The sequence below is a fragment of the Cebidichthys violaceus genome, unplaced genomic scaffold (assembly GCF_023349555.1).
Source record: "Cebidichthys violaceus isolate CVI_PGR_0920_01 unplaced genomic scaffold, fCebVio1.0.p SCAF_60, whole genome shotgun sequence".
Classification (NCBI taxonomy): Eukaryota; Metazoa; Chordata; class Actinopteri; order Perciformes; family Stichaeidae; genus Cebidichthys; species Cebidichthys violaceus.
Window position 1 is genome coordinate 56,080 of NW_027176817.1, and position 19,820 is coordinate 75,899.

Genomic DNA, 19,820 nt, shown 5'->3' on the forward strand with positions numbered 1-19,820 from the left:
TTCCTTGACGATGTAAACAAAAATCCCCCATAATTCCATATCTATTATTTCCCCTAGAAATGAAGCATTTAGTCAAAGTCAAACTGACTATAAAAACATATATATATATACATATATATATATAAAAACATATATATATATATATATATATATATATATATATATATATATATATATATATATATATATGTATATATATATATATATATATATATACGTATATATATATATATGTATATATATATATATGTTTTTATATATATATATATATATATATATATATATATGTGTATATATATATATATATATATATATGTGTATATGTATATATATATATATATATATATGTATATGTATATATATATATATATATATATATATATATATATGTATATATATATATATATATATATATATATATACAGAATCACAACGTGAATGAGGAGACAGGAACGCTTCTGCTGTTAGATCTACTTTGGTGCCATCTTGTGGCCACATTGCAACATAACATCTTTCTCGTGTAAACTGGGGATATGTGCTGTAATCATGTTCATCTCTTTGCCTTTGTATCGTTTAAAAAAAGAAACACACCACAATGATATCTGACCCAAAGTGCACCGTGACTCACTTTTACATGGGCTCTGAAAAGCGATGTGACATGGGGTCTCTGAGAACGAGTCAGATCGGTTGTATTTACACACCGCAGGTCAAGTTACAAAGTGTCCTCCTCTTCTCTGGCTTCACATGAAACACAACAAATATTGACCAGGACAGGGAGTTGATCAGTTCACTGGATCTGAACCTTCAGCCTTCAGCTCGGCCGTGTCTCCTCGAGGCTCTCTGCTGCTCATTGTTGTCTATGTGTGTGTGTGTGTGAGGCTGGTTGAGCTCACAGGCCTGGAAACATGAGGCGTCTGCTGCTGCTTCTCCTGGGGCTCCTGGTCCTCCAGCAGGGCCGCTGCTTTGAGTTCGTGATCGACGGAGAATGGGAGGACGACAGGGTGAGTTGGAGGGTGGTAACAACCATTTTATACACTAATATCAATCTTTAAGTATTTGTTTTGATTTATAAATTGAAAGAAAGCAAAATGTACATTTATATTCTAATGTCTCTGAATAGATTTTGCGTGTGTTGGTGGTTGTTTTAGTTCCTAATGACACACTTCCTTTTTCCTTATCATTGGTTTTTATGTGATTTTACAAGCAAAATTGAGGCTCAATTCTAAGAGAAAAAGTATTTTTCTTCAGTGAGTTGTAGTCATTTGAGAGTTTTTTTGTGTACATTTTAAATCTTTAAAATGAAATCTAAATGGACCTTTTAAAAGCAGAAGGTTCATTTATTTTGTCTCCTCTCTGAATAAATAGAAAAGTGTTCGTCTCATAAATGCTACCGCCCAAATTCTGCATGATAAACTTCATCAATATTACAACAAGCTTTTTTTCTTGCGTATGTTTTTATGATTAAAGTCAATTTAGAATGTTTGCAGAAACAATGAAGATGGTATTGAGTGTATTTTCTGTTTCTCTCTCTGCCTCTAGTCAGCTGTACGGGATCACCAGCAGAGACTCAAGGTGAGATCTCCTCCCAAACAAGCTGACATTTCTTATTTATTTAACATTTTCTTGTTGGTGTTGCAATATCGGCATCATCGATCCGCGGAGAGCGTGTTACTGATTACCCAGACCTGAACGAACGACCCAACGGGTCCTGATTTGAATCCTGTGTCACCTGTTTCTGAATTCCAGCAGCTTTTTATATGGATGCTCTTCTCTCCGAGAGCAGCTTGAGACAGTGTGAAGCTGATGTGTTTGTGTGTTTCAGAGAGCGATATTGACCAGCGAGGAGCAGGAGGACTTTGAGGTACGACTCCCTGTCTGTTGTTGGAGCCTCTCCACTGTGACAGAGTTTAACCTTATCTAACAGTCAACATGCTGCTGTTTGAAGAGATTCATGACTGACGGGTTATTGACTTTGTTCTGCACCAATCCTGCTCTCATTCCGTCTTTGTCTTCCCAACAAATCAAATACGTCGGGTTGTTATTTAGTGGTTTCATCACATTTAGGGGACGTGTATCAGAAATTGTCCACGAGGCATCGCTAACATTCACGTGTTCTTAGGGTCACACTTTTCATAACGTCATAAATTCAGAGAGTTCTCTAAATTTAAACAAACTAAAGGGACGATATAAAGAAATCTTTAGCTGTTTGTGGTGCACAGTAGGAAATAAGTGAGACAGAGACATCTCTTAAATACTAAGAAAAGTATGGCAAAAGAAACATTAAGTCACAAAAGGTAACAAACCCCCCCCCCCCCCCCCCCCCCCACCCCCCCCCCAAACCCCCCCAAAACCAGGGCGTAAAGTGTGTGTGTGTGTGTGTGGGGGGGGGGGGGGGACAGCCGGCAGAGTTCTCAAAACCTCCTCTGTGGTCGTTCCTGGTGTCTCCAGGACCACATATAGCCATGATGAAACACACACACACACACACACACACACACACACACGCGGTGAAAACATCACAGCTGATGATAAAGAGACGTCCAGGTCGGAAGCAGTAAAGAATTCTAAGAGAGTCCTTAATGTCCCTGAAACGTACCCTCCTCCTCCTCACTTCTTCTTCTTCTGTCTTTGTCTCCTCACAGGCCATCCGCGGAGAGGACATCACCGTCAAGAGCTACAAGGTGGAGAGCCGCATCACGTCGCGCTTCTCCCACACCACCGTCAGGAGCTCGGTGGTCAACTCTGGCTCCAAATCCCAGAGCATCGGCTTCAACGTCCAGATCCCCAAGCGAGCTTTCATCACCAACTTCACCATGTGAGTCCCGCTGTCACACCGTCCCCAGCGGCCTCCTATAGGGACAGCTTTGACTCGTCACTGTCTGTGTTGCAGGAACGTGAACGGGATCATATTCGTGGGCTCGGTGAAGGAGAAGACGGTGGCCAGGAACCTGTACGCCCAGGCCAGAGCCAGAGGCAAGGCGGCGGGCATCGTCAGGTACCGGACCGGCCCACTTGGTGCTCCATCCTCCGTGGAGCTCACCAGCGTCACTGTAAAATGTGTTCTGCTTTACAGGGCCAACTCCCAGGACATGGAGACATTTAAGACAGAAGTCCACGTGCCTCCAGGCAGCAACATCGATTTCGAGCTCCACTACCAGGAGATGATGCAGAGGAAGCTGGGCTCCTACGAGCACTCGCTGTACCTGCAGCCCGGGAGGCTGGTGCCACAGTTCCAGGTGAGGATAACGCGATGAATCCATGCGTTTGCCTCTATGTCAACCACCGGTCGTCAGCTAAACCCAGAATCTCTCCAGGTGGACGTGTACATCTTTGAGCCGAAGGGAATCTCCATGGTGCAAACGGTGAACTCCCTCGGAGAGCAGTTTGCAGAGCTCGTCAATCTTACGTCGTCCAAAGACAAGGTGAGGCCAATTCAATTGAGATCGTGCGCTTTCTTGGCAGAGATAATAACAGAGAGGTTTTACTTTAATGTGTCAGCAGGTTTGACGGTTTGTTTCATGAACTGTGTGTTTGTCCTCAGGCTCACATCGTCTTCAAGCCAAACCTGCAGCAGCAGAGAAAGTGTGACAACTGCACCGACAGCGCCATAGACGGCGCCTTAACGGTCAAATATGACGTGACGAGAGACGGCAATGCCGGGGAACTGCAGGTGTCAAAATCGACTGTCTAAAGCCTCAGTAATGAACTTTACCGTTGCATGAGGCTAGAAACAGTTTGTTGTGGTTTCTTCCAGGTGTCAGACGGACACTTTGTCCACTTCTTCGCTCCCTCCAACCTCTCTCCTCTTCCTAAAAACGTGGTGTTTGTCATTGACGTCAGTGGATCCATGTGGGGAGTCAAGATGAAGCAAGTAAGTGGTTTGTTTACAAAGAGTTCTGTGCACTTTGACTCAATGTCTCAGTGCCGTCCCATTCGTATGAATACCATTTCGAACACTTGCAGCCTCTCACACTACCAGGTGACCTGAGCTAGGTCCCTGAGGGTCCAGGGTTTAGGGCCCTAGGGGGGACATTGTGAAACGCTGCCCCCCTGTGGTCATTCTGCAGAGTGCATTTAATTGCTGACCTCTCTCGCAGACCGTGGCGGCCATGCAGGCTATTTTGGACGACCTGACCATCGACGATCACTTCAACATCATCGACTTCAACCACAACGTGCGCTGCTGGAGCGAGGAGCTGGTCCCCGGCTCCTCCATTCAGGTCGCAGATGCCAAGAAATACATCCAGGACATCAAACCCAACGGAGGTGAGAGAGAATATTATTCTTTAATCGAGTATTTGATTGCTCTGATGAGGCTGCTCAGTGTGTTTATGACTGCTTTACCGACTCCAGGTACCAACATCAACGAGGCGCTGATGAGAGCGGTCCAGATGCTGGTGAGGGCGTCCAACCAGGGGCTCATCGACCCTCGCTCCGTCTCCATGATCATCCTGGTGTCTGATGGAGACCCCACTGTGGGTAAGATGGACTGATCCAGCTGCTGTTAAAAAGATTTTAGGTTTCTTGGTTTGTCCACCCACAGGAAGAAAGAATGCATTGAAATAAAGGTGAAAAATCATGAAACTGTCTCAGTAAGATGCTGACTTCTTGCAGGTGAGATCAAGCTGAGCACCATCCAGAAGAACGTGAAGCGGGTGATGAGGGAGGAGTTCTCTCTCTTCTCGCTGGGCATCGGCTTCGACGTGGACTACGACTTCCTGGAGCGCATCGCCATGGAGAACAGGGGCATGGCTCAGAGGATCTACGCCAACCACGACGCTGCAGAACAGCTACGGGTACGACGACTGGGGGGCAAACCTCACCTCCGGCAAAACAACTCTACGTCACGAAGATCATACAACACTGTGTTCTCTTCGTGAAAGAGGAATAAGCTCCATGCATCGTTTGTTCCGTATTATATCTTGGAAATACTTGTACTTGTGTTGTGACATGCAGGAGATCAGGGTTTCGTTCCTCTTAAAGATGAACATCTTCTACATCCCCTCTTCCTCTGTGCCCTGCAGGCCTTTTACAGCCAGGTCTCCTCGCCTCTGCTGAGGAGGATCACCATCCAGTTCCCAGAAGACGCGGTGTCGGACGTCACCCAGCAGAGCTTCGACAAATACTTCAGCGGCTCAGAGCTGGTGGTGGCCGGGAAGGTGCTGCCGTCCGAGAGCAACACCCTGACCAGCTTCACCACCGCGTCGGCTGTGAGTCAAAAATAAAAAGCATGCTTTGAAGGGTTCAAGGGAACGGATGAAGGGAACGGAATGGTGCTACCGGTGTCCTCTGTCCCATCTCGTCCTGCAGGCCCGCCTGGACCTCACCCTGGAGACGGATGGGGACTTCGCGGAGGTGGACACGGAGCTGGCCAAGCAGCAGCACTCGTTCACGGACTTCGCCAGACAAATGTGGGCCTACATCACCGTCAAACAGCTGATCGCTGACAGGTGAGAGGGTCATGAGCACACCGAGGGATGAAGGACTGTTGAAACATGAAAACATGGCAGGGTGGTAAGAAGGTCCTGAATTCACCAGCAGGATATAGTAAAAGAAGAAATCAAGAAACAAGAATCTTAATTGGGAATTAATGAGCTTAAAGTCTAATGGAAACTCCTATATGGCCTATATGAAACCCAGCAATGTTGTTTCCTATACACTTTTATGATGAAAAGAGATGACAATTCAATCATGAAGGTTCATAGGAAACGTGGTTACCGGGTCCAAGAACCTTCCAGTAGACTAAAAGTGTGGAAGCATGATGGTAATCTGGTCGGTATTTGACAGCTGCAGTGTTTCTCTCCTGCAGGTCTCTGGCTCCCACGGCTGCCAAGAAGAGGAAGATCACCCAGAAGATCATGGCGCTGGCCGTGGAGCATCAGTTCGTCACTCCTCTCACCGCTCTGCTGGTGGAGAGCGAGGACGGCAAGGAGAGGCTGCTGGCCGACTCGCCGAGGGACCCCAAGCACGGCTGCTGCTCAGGTGCCCGACAGGAGATACAACGTTTTAGTGTTGATCAGGCGGCAACCTGCATTCTCTCTAGTGTCCACCAGGGGGCGACTCCTCTGGTTGTATAGAAGTCTAGTCTAAAATGACTCTACTTCTCTCTTGATTTATTCCCTCAGTAAACATTGTAAACATGAGTTTATGGTCTCAATCTCTAATTTACAGTCTTCTTCAATACAGCATGATGTTCATTTAGTACATTATGCTCCATTTAGAGTCAAACACACCATAAAGAGGGGATGATTTAGGGGCGAGGCTACTGTAAATGACAGGTCTATAGCACGGTGTCCAAATATGGTCACTTCTGTTCACTGGTTGCAAGAAACCAAGATGGCGACGGCCAAAATGCAAAACTGCAGGTCACAAACCAACGGGTTTAAATACCTTCTATGGTGTTGATTGATGTCTAAACCGAGGTTCAACAGATTTGCACGAGATTAGATTTTTGATTGGATCTTTATCTGACCAGAATGATGAACAAAATATTCAACTTAGTGTTCCTAATGGAATCCGTAATGACGATGCTGATTTAAAACGACACCTGCGTTAACTTTAAATATATCTTGTGTGTGTAGCCGGAGGAGTAGGAGGAGTAGGAGGAGGAGGAGGAGGAGGAGGAGGAGGAGGAGGAAGAAGAGGAGGCTCTGTCTCCCAGGATCTGGCTGTGTCGCCTTTGGTCTACAATCCTCCACCCTGGGTCCAGATGACCACCGTCGCTCCCCCGAAAGAGGCTGTGAAGGGCACCGTGGATGTGAGCCTGCCTCCGCACGTCAACTTGGGTAACACACTCGCACACACACACACACACACACACACACACACACACACACACACACACACACACAGACACACACACTCTTCTGATTTCTTCCTTAAAGTCACGAGTACTTTTCCAGCTGCATTGTTCAATGTTAAAACGTTACTCGATGTGTTTCTCCTCCAGTGGACAACGACCCTCACTTCATCGTCCACCTGCCCAGAGGAAACATGGACGTCTGCTTCAACATCGACTCCACACCTGGACACATTCTCAACCTGGTGTCTGACAGTGGAACAGGTACCAGACTGTGCTGAACGTAGAATTATAAATAAAAACTCAGGTATCGGATGACAAAAGATGCTCAATAATGTTTCACTCGTCTATTTTGCTGCAACTTTCAACTTAACCTTACTTTAACCTCGACGATACATACCAACTCTTAATATTTTGAGCTTCTGTTTTGACGCATCTGTGACATTGGAACTCCTGTCCTCAAGGCTTGGTGGTGAACGGTCGGCTGGTCGGCTCCAAGCAGCCGATCAAAAGCAAACTGAGCACCTACTTCGGCGCCATCTCGGTCTACTACCAACCGGATGGAGTCAGCGTGACCGTCGACACCGACAGCATCTCCTTGACCGACGGCCAGAACAACCACTCCTTCACCTGGGGCGCCACGACTCAGATCACGCAGGACGGGTAAACCGCCACGCGCTTCATTGACAGCGTCCGCCTCAACGACGGACTCGGCCTTTTTACATTCTCTCTTTGTTCCTGCGTTTCAGTGTGAGGATCTCCATCGTGAAGAACTCTCATGTTTCCATCATCATAAATAATGACATCGAGGTGATGGTGCTGCTTCACCGCGTGTGGAAGAAAAACCCCGTCAACGTGGACTTCCTCGGCGTCTACATTCCCAACGACAACCGGTACTCCCCTCTGGTCCATGGGCTCATAGGTACGACACACTCACAGCTACAGACCTTTACCTGATGCTGCTGGCGAGTCAGACGTCAAGCCTCACACCGTAGCAAAACATGGACCGAGTCACCCAGAGGAGGACGTCTTCATCAGCTGCCGATTTAACATGTGTACTGTAAAATATCTGCTAAGTGGAACAATGACAATCAAAAGACACATCAGAAAAAGTAAAAAAAAAGTACTGACTTTATATTTCAGGTAGAGCCAAAGAAATTCTTAGTCGACTGAGTTGTTTTAGTTGAGCTTCTCCTCAAAGAACCACACAAAAGCACCTCTTTAAATCTCGTGTTTACCAGAGATTTCTTGGAAATAAGTCATTCGGCATGAAAAAAAGATGAATCGACAACCTAAAATTATAAATATCAGTTTAAATGTCTGCTGCATTTAGAATATTTACACTCCTTTACCTTTCAGTCAGAGAACTGAAGATGTTATCCGTCTTTAAAGCCACCAGACCAGCAACTCATAGAGGTTTCTGTTAATGGAGTCGTGAGGCTTTGAAGAGAGGCAACGGCTTCACTTCCCCGTCTGAAAGCACTCTTTCAGGGCAAAGCTAAAGCACTGAAAATAATCTCAACACAGGGTACACTCTTACTAGCAGTGATTATTTTTAGGTGTCTATAAAACAGGAGTTAGAAACCGTCTTACTGGACTTTGTGAAACTGGCAAATCGTAGCCATTAACATTGAAAAACAACAGGCTTGTTTTAGGTCCAAAATGTCCCTTTTAGCTGCTTTATTTAGAGCTGAGCGATGTGTGTGTGTGTGTGTGTGTGTGTGTGTGTGTGTGTGTGTGTGTGTGTGTGTGTGTGTGTGTGTGTGTGTGTGTGTGATCTCTTTATTTAGAGCTGAGCGATGTGTGTGTGTGTGTGTGTGTGTGTGTGTGTGTGTGTGTGTGTGTGTGTGTGTGTGTGTGTGTGATCTCTTTATTTATTTAGAGCTGAGCGATGTGTGTGTGTGTGTGTGATCTCTTTATTTATTTAGAGCTGAGCGATGTGTGTGTGTGTGTGATCTCTTTATTTATTTAGAGCTGAGCGATGTGTGTGTGTGTGTGTGATCTCTTTATTTATTTAGAGCTGAGCGATGTGTGTGTGTGTGTGATCTCTTTATTTAGAGCTGAGCGATGTGTGTGTGTGTGTGTGTGTGTGATCTCTTCAGGGCAGTTTTCCAGAGAGCCTGAGGTGAGCGTGTACGACGTGCACGAGGGAGTCGACCCTCTGAAGAAGGAGGCCACCATGGAGGTGAAGGGCAACACGCTGCTCGTCACCAGGTACGTTTAGACTCGTACAAAAGAAGTCAAACATCGAGACGTTTCTTATTCTCTCTCTCTCTCTCTCTCTCTCTCTCTCTCTCTCTCTCTCTCTCTCTCTCTCTCTCTCTCTCTCTCTCTCTCTCTCTCTCTCTCTCTCTCTCTCTCTCTCTCTCTCTCTCTCTCTCTCTCTCTCTCTCTCTCTCTCTCTCAGGGGTTGGCAGAAGGACTACAGGCGTGATAACAGACGCGGCTCCAGCGTCTACTGCTGGTTCATACACAACAGCGGGAAGGGCTTCATCGACGGCCACTACACCGACTACATCGTCCCCAACCTCCACAGCTTCCTGCAGATGCTCTGAGCGGCCAGAGACGCGTTCGAGTACCCCGAAAACGTCCATTGTGTGCATTTTAAACAGTGGGGGGGAAAAAACAGGAGCCAGAAGAAAGATGGGAGCACAACTGTCCCACTGGTGTTCATGTGCATTCCACGTCCAGGCTTCTCTGCTCATTGTTTTCCAAAATAACACCGGAATCATTTTTTTCATTGAGTTTATTTGAACAAAATTGACATCTGCAATGTTAAGATCAACTTGAATATTAATACAAAATAAAAAACAAATTGAACACGTTGCTCCTCTGTGATGACTCCCTGGGGTGACGATGCGTTTATGTACAGGGGGGGGGGGGGGTGTTACTCTGACACAGTAGAGTCCCTGAGGTTTGAACGGGGGAGGTTGTCGGTTCAGGCCAGTTTTGAGAAATCCTCATAGGCGACTTCCACTCTCTTCCCCTTCTGTTGACCCTGAAGACGAGAGACGGTGAGACTTCAGTGACTGTGGTCAGAAGATGTTAAGACGATCTCGAGAACACTACTGTGCAGAGCGTCACGTCCGCCGCCGAGCCTCGTCAATCAGCATTTGTGTCGTCAAATATTTGAGTCCAAGTTGTATTTTCGGGACTTTCTGAAGTTTATTCTCACGCGGGAGTAAAGCTGACCACTCTCTTGTCTAACGTGGTGTGAGTGCAGAGTATTAAGAGGGTCGGTTTGCTCACTTTATGTTCAGTAGAAACAGATTCTCTCACTTACGTGGATGGGGTCAGATCAGGCTCAATAATGGCAAAAGCACGCAGAGCGATTCACAAATACATTCCAATGCACACATAGATAAATTCCGGTTTATATAAATGTAAAAAAAATAAATAAAAAAACCCCACAAATATATTTCTGCATTTGTTTGTGGACAAATACAAACAAACATACATGTTTGTTTTTGGATCTATCTGTAGCCAATCAGATGTCAGCCTCATTTTCAACCAATCACATGATTCCAACTCACGCCTTTGGGGCGTTTTGGCGATTGAAGCGAATTCGCGGCAAATGCGTTTTTTTTTGGTTTATTTTTTTGGAGAATCCTGAGATGTCAGGGGAGTCTCAAAAACCCACAAACAAATACATACAAATGCAGAAATATATTTGTGATTTATTTTTTTTACATTTATATAAATCGTAATTTATCTATGTGTGCATTGGAATGTATTTGTGAATCGTTCTGTGTGCTTTTGCCATTATTGAGCCTGATCTGACCCCAGACCAGTGAGCCATGCATATCAATAAATCTTGCCAGGTTTTGTTTATGGTGCTAATATTGAAAATTTGATTCCCAGAACAATCTCTCTCCATTAATGGTGTCCCTGTTGCTTTTGAAAATAAACGGGCCTCACTGGACACTTTTTGAAGAAAGACATTATTTTAAAAATATATTTTGGAGTCCTTTATCTGAAGACACTTACAGACTCGAGCGTGAGTGTTGCGCTGAAGTTCTTCTCGTCTATTCCCTCCAGCAGAGCCTCCGTGTCTCTGTGCGGACCGTTCAGGATCAAAACCCGTTTACCTGCAGGAAGTTTGACAACAAGAAGCTGAGGAGGACATAAAAAGATACAGCTGAGGTACGAGACGTTCCCACCGTCGATCGGCGCTACGTTCAATAATCTGTAGAAGGACTTTTAAGGCGTTCCGGTGGTTCACCTGGAGCAGGTATCACCGTCTCCACGTGGTTCTGGTCCAGTTTCAGTTTGTCTCCGGAGTCGATCATCTTCACCACGGCTCCGTATTTGTCTCGCACCTCCTACGAGAAAATAAAAGACAGCTTTCAGCGACACGCGTCTCCGACATAAACACGGCGTCGGCTGCACCAGTCGTTACCGTGATGACGGCCTTCTTCTTGTGGTACTTCTCTCCCAGTCGCTTGGTGACCACTTTCACCACGATGTTGGGCTGCAGCCAGTGATCCGTTTTGACCGACTGCTTCTTCCTCTTCTTCTCCTCCATCTGAACGAGACGCATCGCAAACCGGGGTGAGTACAGACTGAATGCAGACACGTGGAAGAAGACAAAAAAAGCCATCATCTTCTCTACCTCCATGATCTCCTCCAGAGCAGATTTCTTCTTCTTGTCGCTCCGGGTGTCTGAACTGGTGTCTTTCCTCTTGGTGGAGGACGCTGCTGCTGCTGCTGCTGCTTTCAGGGCACTGGCACCCAGAGCAGAGCTACAGGGAGATTCAATTAGAGAATTCAATTACATAGCTTGATAATTAGCCAGCACAATTAGCAACGTGCTAAGACGTCTGTACCTCGATTTGGAAGGACCGGCGACAGATGAGGAGGCGCCCATGTTGAAAGCAACTGCAGGCAAACAGGTGAGTGTGAGTGGAAAGAAACGGGGGAAACGTGACGGAACACAAAACGAAGCAAAAAAACCAAACCTTTTTCTTCTTCGCTCTCACGTTTCAGCTCGGTGAAAACTGGAGATTCCTACAAAATACAACACAGGAACAACGTATTTTGACTTTGAATCTATTGATCTACTGAGCACGTGCGAGGCTGAAGTCCGTGCTGCCAGCGCTCACCTCTATCTCCTTGCCGTCGCGGCCTCTGCGGACCTGCTCCTCGATGAACTTGGCGCTCCTCTCCTGGTCGTCCAGGTCCTGCTTCTTCTTCCTCGCCTGCTCCTCTTGGCGGCGGATGGTCTCCGGGTCTCGGTCGATGTACTGGACGTACCAGCCTTTAGGGGTCTCGTCCACCTTGCAGAAACCTAGCAGCAATGTTCAGCGGATCGTTGCACATTTAAAATGATGCAGCAGTAACTTCTTTCTGAATATTGTGTCCGACGGTAACGTTGTACATTTACAAATAGTTATTTTTAAATCACTCGTATTTCAAACCAAGATCTTTACCATGGTGTATTTAAAGATGTATGTGTGTGTGTGTGTGTGTGTGTGTGTGTGTGTGTGTGTGTGTGTGTGTGTGTGTGTGTGTGTGTGTGTGTGTATATATATATACACATATATATATACACACACACACACATTTTTGCCATTGACACATTTACATGACCGACAAGATTTAAGGTAATTTGACAGACTGCCTTATTTATTAATTAGTCATGTGTTGCACAAACCTTGCTCCTATTGTTACTTTTTAATATGTACTTTTATTCATATATTTAATATTAACCCCATAACCATCTTCAGAAAACTCTACTTGTGTAGTCCTTACTATTTACCTTTTTATTTAATAGCTAACTTCTTGGTTCACAAGATATTTTAAGATGAATTACTTTTTCAATGCACATAAAAGAATTATCTTTATATATAAACGTAGACAGAATCCACAATATATGTCTGATGTTTGCACAAATGTTTCTTGTTTTAAATAAATATAATAGAAATCCACAAATGTAAATGTTGTCTCCACCAATCACATATTTTAAAAATATAAATCAAATGCAATTGATAATATTGAGACTGATATCTGACCCCATGGAAACTCTTAAACATTTAATATTTACCCATGTTATGTACTTTATTTACTTAATACTGTCATTCTAGTGCTTCCACATCTGTCTACTCTGCAAATATGGAAGCTGTTGCACATCCGTTTGTCCGAGAAGAGAAGCTCCTCCCCTAAAGGTGTCGTTGTGGAGCGTAGCACTGAAAAGGTGTGCGGCTGTATGAACACACTTCACCTTCTCTGCCCAGCCACTTGGTGAAGTCCGTGAGCGTCTCCCACTGTGTGGAGTTCATGTGCACGTGCTCTCTGTGGCTGATGTATTCATTGTAAATGATGTTGTTGTGCACTCGCTTGGTCCCTGCAGGAAGAAAAACAACTCAATGACACAGCTGCCTGTAGAGCAAAACATCTGGATGTGTGTGTGTGTGTGTGTGTGTGTGTGTGTGTGTGGAATCAGGACTCACCGAAACGTCTGCTGAGCAGCTCAATGAAGTCGTTTTTGAACTCACTGGGAGAAAATGAAACGTCAATGAACTCTTCCACGTGAAGAACTCCACTTTCCGTGATGTATTTATTGATTTACTTACTCAGAGAAGTAGTCCATGAACTTGTTTGGGTCCTCTGAGGCCAGCAGCAGCTGCCTCTGGTGGGACTCGGACATGCAGTGACATTTGAAGCCATTCTGGAAAAGACATATACGTTAAAAAAAAAAAAAAAAAATCAAACAAATACACTAAATCAGACGGATTTAACCGAACATCTCACCTCATCGCGGCATTGTTTTTGACACATCTGACAATACCATCTCAGCTTCTGGAGCCCTTTTGATTTTATCCGGTTGGCTATCGCTTTCGGGGAGAGAAAATCAGCTTTCCCCATTCTGACGAGCAACAACAAACACGAAACACCCGCTACGTGTGTATTTATAACGCTTAAACGGAGGGGGAAAGTCTCCTCGAATCGTGGCTACACCATGAACAACCGCTAGCTGCTAACGTATACAGTTTCCGCATGTCGAACGTCATATTCTCGCGAGAAAGCTTTAATCGCGCGAGAACTGTAAGTGCGTTCAGGGACTAGTCGTAAGCTTCGGATTTAACACAATGTTCAGTCATACTTAACATATAAAGAGTACAAAATAAAATACGTACTAACAATATACAATACTTAAGACATTACTTTATTAAAACATGGGAGATTTTTTACTGTACATATACATGTGAGGTGGACATAATGTGAGTACTTTGATGCTAATACATGAATTCAGGACTTTTACTTGTAACATAGTATTTCTGCACCGGGGGTATTGCTTCTTTTTACTTAAGTAAAATATCTGAACACTTCTTTCATTAAAAGGGTTACTTTTAGTGCGAGACATTGTGGGTTCGTTCATGCGTTGTGGATCCCACTCTTAACGACATATTTGGCAGCTCATGAACTCATCACTCGTCCATTTTACCCTTAGATTGCGCCTGCGCAGTCGTGAGTGTCTGACCTTCATAGCAGTAACCATGTTCGCCAGGACCAGCGCGTTGGTGTTCTCCCCACAATGGTAAAGTCAAACGCATTTAAATACTTTTACATCATTCCTCGCGTGTATGTTATTTGTATGTACATTATGTGGTATTGAATATGAGTATGTGTGTAACTTGTAGTCTGTAAAACATGCAGTTATTGAATGCAAGGACGTGCTAACGTGGAGGCCGCGGCTAATGAATGACAGCGGTGCGTCTCTGCGTTCAGAGAAGCTAATGCTAGCTTAGCTTACTGGCTTAAACGCTCTGACATTGTGCGAGAAGCCAGTGAAGATATTAAACATTTAACCAATTAATGATTTTTACTACATTGTCCAACGCATCACGTCATACAGATAAAGCTAGCTAGTGCTAACTGGCAAAGCAGCTACTAAGCTAACTGATGCTAGCACACTTGCAGCGCTAGCCAGCAAACAAAGTGAATGTTCCTCACGTTTTAAATTACAATGAGTCAAAGCTAACGTGACATTAGCGGCTGTTAATGTTACACTTTGTTATGAATGCTGTAACGTGTTGATGCTGCTGGCAGCTGAAGCTCACGTGCTGTGTTTCTTTCCACAGTGGGCAGGTCAGGAACATGGCTACCTTGAAGGACAGTAAGTACTTTAGCATACTAGCCTCTTAATATGCAAAGACAACATGTTGAGGACGTAAACTCGCACTAATAACACACCAGATGCAAAACGGTCTCTGCTGAAATGCATTGTGAGATAAAAGTCATTCAAATGTGTAAGTTTACACGTTTTTACAGTCTTCAAAACCTGCAAAACATGGTTTTAATATCTTTTTATTAAACCATTGCAATGTTTTACATGCAAAATAGTAGTTTACAGATAAAGCTATCTTAACTAGGTCACTCCCTCTGTGGTCTGTTTTGGTTGAAGGCGAGTATGCCGGCAACTGGAGAAGAAACCCTTTAAAAGCAACATTAAATAACTTAATAATAGCCGATCTTAGTGATTCACAAAAGGTCATTTCTCAGTAAAGTGTGGCTGTTTGCCAGTAATATCAAGCATCAAGCTGCCAGATAGGTGAATGTAGTTTAATGTGCCTTTTTAACCACATTTGTATCATCACAGTTGTCAGTCTTAGTAATGTCCTTTCTCTTCTTTAGTCACCATCCGGTTGAAGTCCATCAAGAACATCCAGAAAATCACAAAGTCCATGAAAATGGTGGCCGCCGCCAAGTATGCTCGTGCTGAGAGGCAGCTGAAGCCAGCCAGAGTGTACGGCACTGGTGCTCTGGGTACGTACGCCTGTCTTGTTGTCTCTCCCTCGGTATTATTTTGACCCCTGATAGTGTGTTTTGACACGGGTCTGAGTTTCCACCGTTTCCTCTCTGCTCTCCAGCCCTCTACGAGAAGGCCGACATCCAAGCGCCGGAGGACAAGACCGCCAAGCACTTGATCGTTGGCGTGTCCTCCGACCGTGGACTCTGTGGCGCTATCCACTCCAATGTGGCTAAGGCCATCAAGAGCGAGATCGCCCTCCTGACCGGCGCTGGCAAGGAGGTCATGGTGATCAATGTGGGAGACAAGCTGAGAGGCATCCTGCACAGGTACGAATGGAAACATTACATCTTCATATAATTCTACCATTTAATGAAAGACACAGGTTCAGTCTGAGCAGCTGTTTATTTACCGTCTTGTGTTAGCTTTAGAATAACGAAGTTGCTAATCAGATGACTTGTAGTTAAGGGTTACGGCAATCGTTTTTATTCTGCTGAAGTTTCTATTTTGACATCTCATGAGAACGGTCTGATTTAAAATGCGGTTATGGGCATGAAACGGTTCAGAAAGCCTGACAAGAAACTCTAAATCACAACAATTGATGTTGAGTAACAATCCAAATGTCGATCAAAGAATAAGTGTGCCAGGCGATGTTTGGTTTACTGTGCCAATAACACCGACTGTTGCTGATCAGAACTCATGGACAGCACATCATTCTGAACTGTAAGGAAATCGGCCGCAAGCCCCCGAGCTTCGGTGACGCTTCAATCGTCGCCAGCGCGCTGCTCGACTGTGGATACCAGTTTGACCAGGGCTCCATCATCTTCAACAGGTTCAGGTACGCTGCTCACTTTTTCCTTTTTTCTTTTACATTTGCGTAAAATCATTTCACGTGTGGAAACACGACGTTGTCTCGATGGTCGAAATGAATCTCTTTGTCTGACGCAGGTCTGTTATCTCATACAAGACGGACAAGAAGCCGTTGTTTTCCATAGACACAGTTGCTAACGCAGGTACAGTGTTGTAAAAAAACCCAAATGTTTGCACAGATCCTCGGGTGTCGCTTGCAGAGAGATACTGAACATCTTGTGCTCCTCCCCGACAGAGAGCATGGGCGTCTATGATGACATTGATGCTGATGTGCTGAGGAACTACCAGGAATTTGCTCTGGTCAACATCCTCTACTTGGCCATGAAGGAGTCCACCACCGCTGAGCAGAGTGCCAGGATGACCGCCATGGACAACGCCAGCAAGAACGCCTGTAAGAACACGTTTTACATCCCCTTCTTTCAGGAGTGTGCTGTCGCCGTGTTTCTCAGACAAATCGATAACCTGAAGTGTCTTTGAAACCGTATTTAGAGGTTCTTCCGTGACATTGACTGACGCGCTTTGTCTCCCGTTCCTTCAGCTGAGATGATTGACAAGCTGACCCTCACCTTCAACCGCACCAGACAGGCCGTCATCACCAAGGAGCTCATTGAGATCATCTCCGGAGCTGCTGCTCTGTAAGACTTTTCACACATTTTCCCCCAGCGACTCGCCCTCTTTCATTCTATTCCTCCATCGTTCCCCTTTGAGAGTTATTTTCTGTCCTCCGCTCTCTCACCTATGCATGTCTTTTTAGAATGTCCAAAATCCATCACATTGTTGTGACTAATGCTCCTCTCTGAACTCATGTGCTGCTCCTCATTCTCTGCTGAACTCAGAACCTGAGGCTTGTTTTAACAGAGGAGGTAACGCTGTAACGCTGGGATCATTTTGTGTAGCATTAGTTCTTTGCCGTAACAGTCTAGATACCCTCTAGGTTTTAGAGTATCTCCAGAGTTTCACCGTGTCCCCGTCCAACTTTAAAGAGCTCTTTGTGTTCACGTTCTTACCTCTTTTCTCATTTTTCTTTCTTTGCAGATAAACGGACGACATCTTCGTTTCCATTACCTATAGCTATTCAAAGTACTTCAGACACCGCTGTGTTGTCGAGAGTCGACGGACATTTGTGCTTCTATTTGTAAAATATATGGAGAAAATAAACCTCTTACAGAACCTTCATGCTTTTCATCCCTGAATCTGTCTTTCCTCACAATAAATGCTGATGACTGAGAAAGCCTTGGCATAGTTATCAGGAAAGAGAAGGCCGCATTGAATGATCTCCTGTTCGTTTTAGGATTGGTGTTGTAGGAGTTACCAGGAGAGAGTGAATCAGTGGTGGAAGAAGCACCGAGACTTTTAACTGGTTGTGACACTCGGTGTAGTCCTGCTCCTGTATCAGACCTCTATCAGAACAGACAGAGATGGGCAGTATTTCTATTACTTGTATTTGAAATACGTATTTCAATTACTTTTGAGTATTTTGTAATTAATTTATTATTAATACAATTCATTTTGTATTTAAAATACTCAAAATACTTTCTCCACGAATCAAGAGACGGTTCACGAGTTCAGTCTTCAGATCTTCAAGTTCAGCAGATTGTCTGTGAAGGTTTTATCTGAGTGTGACAGACGTCAGTTAGCTTGATGTAAAATGTATGTCTGGTTCTGACTACATAGCCTATTGTATATACATGGTGATGGTTAGAACATCAAGCTAGCGATCGATGCTAACATGCTAATGACGCTAGCATGCTGTCTAGGCTAGTGCATAGCCGGTGTTTAGCAAGTTAGCTTATCAGTGGAGTAGCTAGCTGTAGGAAGAGGGAGACTGGGAGCTTGAATGTTCATGATAACCTCATCAAGAGACGTCTGACCATCTCACCTCACTGTGTTACAAGTGATGCTGTATCTTCTCAATGGGAATCTCATAATATCAATTACTGGCAGATAATATAGTTCACAGTTAGCCAGGCTATGACAGTAGATGTCCATTTGTTAACAAAAACAAATAAACATTAAATATCCAATGTATTGTATTTAAAAGGCATATTATGAAAGTATTCTTAGTTGTATTATTTCATACATTCTACAGTTGGCCAGGTGGACAACATGTCTCAGTACAGTCATGTATTTAGGCTCTTTACCTGTGGACAACATGTCTCAGTGCAGTCATGTATTTAGGCTCTTTACCTGTGGACAACATGTCTCAGTGCAGTCATGTATTTAGGCTCTTTACCTGTGGACAACAGCAGCAAAACAAATGTCAGCAAACATGTTTATTAACTTGCAGTAACACATATTCACATACATTATATTTTTTATATAAATCCCCCCCCCCCTGCAGGCACATTTTCTCCAAAATTGTCCAAATCACATTGAGAAAATTATGAAAAGTTAAACAGTTATCAATAATGATAAACACATAAAGATTGACATGTTTTTTACACAGCAGAATATACACACATACACACAGAAATCATTGACATGGATGTCTTATTTCAATTTAAATAAATAAAAGAAAAAGGTGACGTCACATATATATGTATATACGTATATATATATGTATACGTATATATATATATATATATATATATATATACGTATATATATACACATATATATCTATATATACGTATATACACATATATATGTATACATATATATATATACGTATATGTGTATATATATGTATATGTGTGTATATATATATATACGTGTACATATATATATGAAGTGTTTCGTCTCTCCTGCTCTATATATATTATATTTATATATACGTATATATACATATACGTATATACGTATATATATATATACGTATATACGTATATATATACAGTTGTGGTCAAAAGTTTACATACACTTGTAAAGAACATAATGTCATGGCTCTCTTGAGTTTCCAGTTATTTCTACAACTCTGATTTTTCTCTGATAGAGTGATTGGAACAGATACTTCTTTGTCACAAAAAACATTCATGAAGTTTGGTTCTTTCATGACTTTATTATGGGTTAACAGAAAAAGTGATCAAATCTGCTGGGTCAAAAATATACATACAGCAGTGCTAATATTTGGTTACATGTCCCTTGGCCATTTTCACTTCAATTAGGCGCTTTTGGTAGCCATCCACAAGCTTCTGGCAAGCTTCTCGTTGAATCTTTGACCACTCCTCTTGACAGAATTGGTGCAGTTCAGTTAAATTTGATGGCTTTCTGACATGGACTTGTTTCTTCAGCATTGTCCACATGTTCTCAATGGGATTTAAGTCAGGACTTTGGGAAGGCCATTCTAAAACCCTAATTCTAGCCTGATTTAGCCATTCCATTACCACTTTTGATGTGTGTTTGGGGACATTGTCCTGTTGGAACACCCAACTGCGCCCAAGACCCAACCTTCGGGCTGATGAT

The 19,820-nt window shown here is 43.8% G+C and overlaps 3 protein-coding genes across 5 annotated transcripts; 2 read left to right on the forward strand and 1 right to left on the reverse strand.

Annotated features, from left to right (window-relative positions):
* The first annotated feature begins 791 nt into the window (after positions 1 to 791).
* itih2 (inter-alpha-trypsin inhibitor heavy chain 2) lies at positions 792 to 9,619 on the forward strand. The gene is made up of 21 exons (XM_068733952.1): positions 792 to 1,001; positions 1,540 to 1,572; positions 1,823 to 1,861; positions 2,643 to 2,815; positions 2,891 to 2,995; positions 3,074 to 3,236; positions 3,315 to 3,422; positions 3,542 to 3,670; positions 3,755 to 3,871; positions 4,098 to 4,266; positions 4,354 to 4,479; positions 4,615 to 4,796; positions 5,025 to 5,210; positions 5,311 to 5,450; positions 5,810 to 5,982; positions 6,582 to 6,785; positions 6,950 to 7,063; positions 7,264 to 7,462; positions 7,549 to 7,721; positions 8,902 to 9,013; positions 9,207 to 9,619. The coding sequence occupies exons 1-21, from the start codon at positions 906 to 908 to the stop codon at positions 9,352 to 9,354; spliced, it is 2,889 nt and encodes a 962-aa protein (XP_068590053.1). The 5' UTR covers positions 792 to 905; the 3' UTR covers positions 9,355 to 9,619.
* Positions 9,400 to 13,788, reverse strand: kin (Kin17 DNA and RNA binding protein). 2 transcript variants are annotated; one of them, XM_068733953.1, is made up of 12 exons: positions 13,550 to 13,788; positions 13,372 to 13,466; positions 13,249 to 13,292; positions 13,020 to 13,142; positions 11,902 to 12,086; positions 11,758 to 11,806; positions 11,626 to 11,677; positions 11,412 to 11,541; positions 11,199 to 11,324; positions 11,022 to 11,121; positions 10,787 to 10,887; positions 9,400 to 9,797 (listed from the first exon to the last, which is right to left on the reverse strand). In XM_068733953.1, the coding sequence occupies exons 1-12, from the start codon at positions 13,661 to 13,663 to the stop codon at positions 9,738 to 9,740; spliced, it is 1,179 nt and encodes a 392-aa protein (XP_068590054.1). In that variant the 5' UTR covers positions 13,664 to 13,788; the 3' UTR covers positions 9,400 to 9,737. The 2 variants fall into 2 exon arrangements, with proteins under 2 accessions (XP_068590054.1, XP_068590055.1); XM_068733954.1 differs by lacking the exon at positions 9,400 to 9,797 and having other exon boundaries at positions 10,830 to 10,912.
* Positions 13,789 to 14,250: 462 nt separating this feature from the next.
* Positions 14,251 to 17,592, forward strand: atp5f1c (ATP synthase F1 subunit gamma). 2 transcript variants are annotated; one of them, XM_068734060.1, is made up of 9 exons: positions 14,251 to 14,336; positions 14,881 to 14,915; positions 15,434 to 15,565; positions 15,670 to 15,877; positions 16,243 to 16,386; positions 16,497 to 16,561; positions 16,654 to 16,809; positions 16,957 to 17,053; positions 17,454 to 17,592. In XM_068734060.1, exons 1-9 carry the CDS (start codon positions 14,296 to 14,298, stop codon positions 17,455 to 17,457), a joined length of 882 nt encoding a protein of 293 aa, XP_068590161.1. In that variant the 5' UTR covers positions 14,251 to 14,295; the 3' UTR covers positions 17,458 to 17,592. The 2 variants fall into 2 exon arrangements, with proteins under 2 accessions (XP_068590161.1, XP_068590162.1); XM_068734061.1 differs by lacking the exon at positions 17,454 to 17,592 and having other exon boundaries at positions 16,957 to 17,057.
* The last annotated feature ends 2,228 nt before the right edge of the window (positions 17,593 to 19,820 follow it).

Coding starts and splice junctions, on each gene's coding strand:
- kin (XM_068733953.1), bottom strand. CDS start 13,663: ATGGGGAAAGCTGATTTTCTCTCCCCGAAAGCGATAGCCAACCGGATA. Junction 13,467..13,549: donor AAAAACAATGCCGCGATGAG/GTGAGATGTTCG, acceptor TGTCTTTTCCAG/AATGGCTTCAAATGTCACTG. Junction 9,798..10,786: donor CAACACTCACGCTCGAGTCT/GTAAGTGTCTTC, acceptor TCTCGTCTTCAG/GGTCAACAGAAGGGGAAGAG.
- atp5f1c (XM_068734060.1), top strand. CDS start 14,296: ATGTTCGCCAGGACCAGCGCGTTGGTGTTCTCCCCACAATG. Junction 16,387..16,496: donor ATCATCTTCAACAGGTTCAG/GTACGCTGCTCA, acceptor TGTCTGACGCAG/GTCTGTTATCTCATACAAGA. Junction 16,810..16,956: donor CAACGCCAGCAAGAACGCCT/GTAAGAACACGT, acceptor CCGTTCCTTCAG/CTGAGATGATTGACAAGCTG.
- itih2 (XM_068733952.1), top strand. CDS start 906: ATGAGGCGTCTGCTGCTGCTTCTCCTGGGGCTCCTGGTCCTCCAGCAG. Junction 4,797..5,024: donor ACGCTGCAGAACAGCTACGG/GTACGACGACTG, acceptor TGTGCCCTGCAG/GCCTTTTACAGCCAGGTCTC. Junction 5,983..6,581: donor CAAGCACGGCTGCTGCTCAG/GTGCCCGACAGG, acceptor TTGTGTGTGTAG/CCGGAGGAGTAGGAGGAGTA.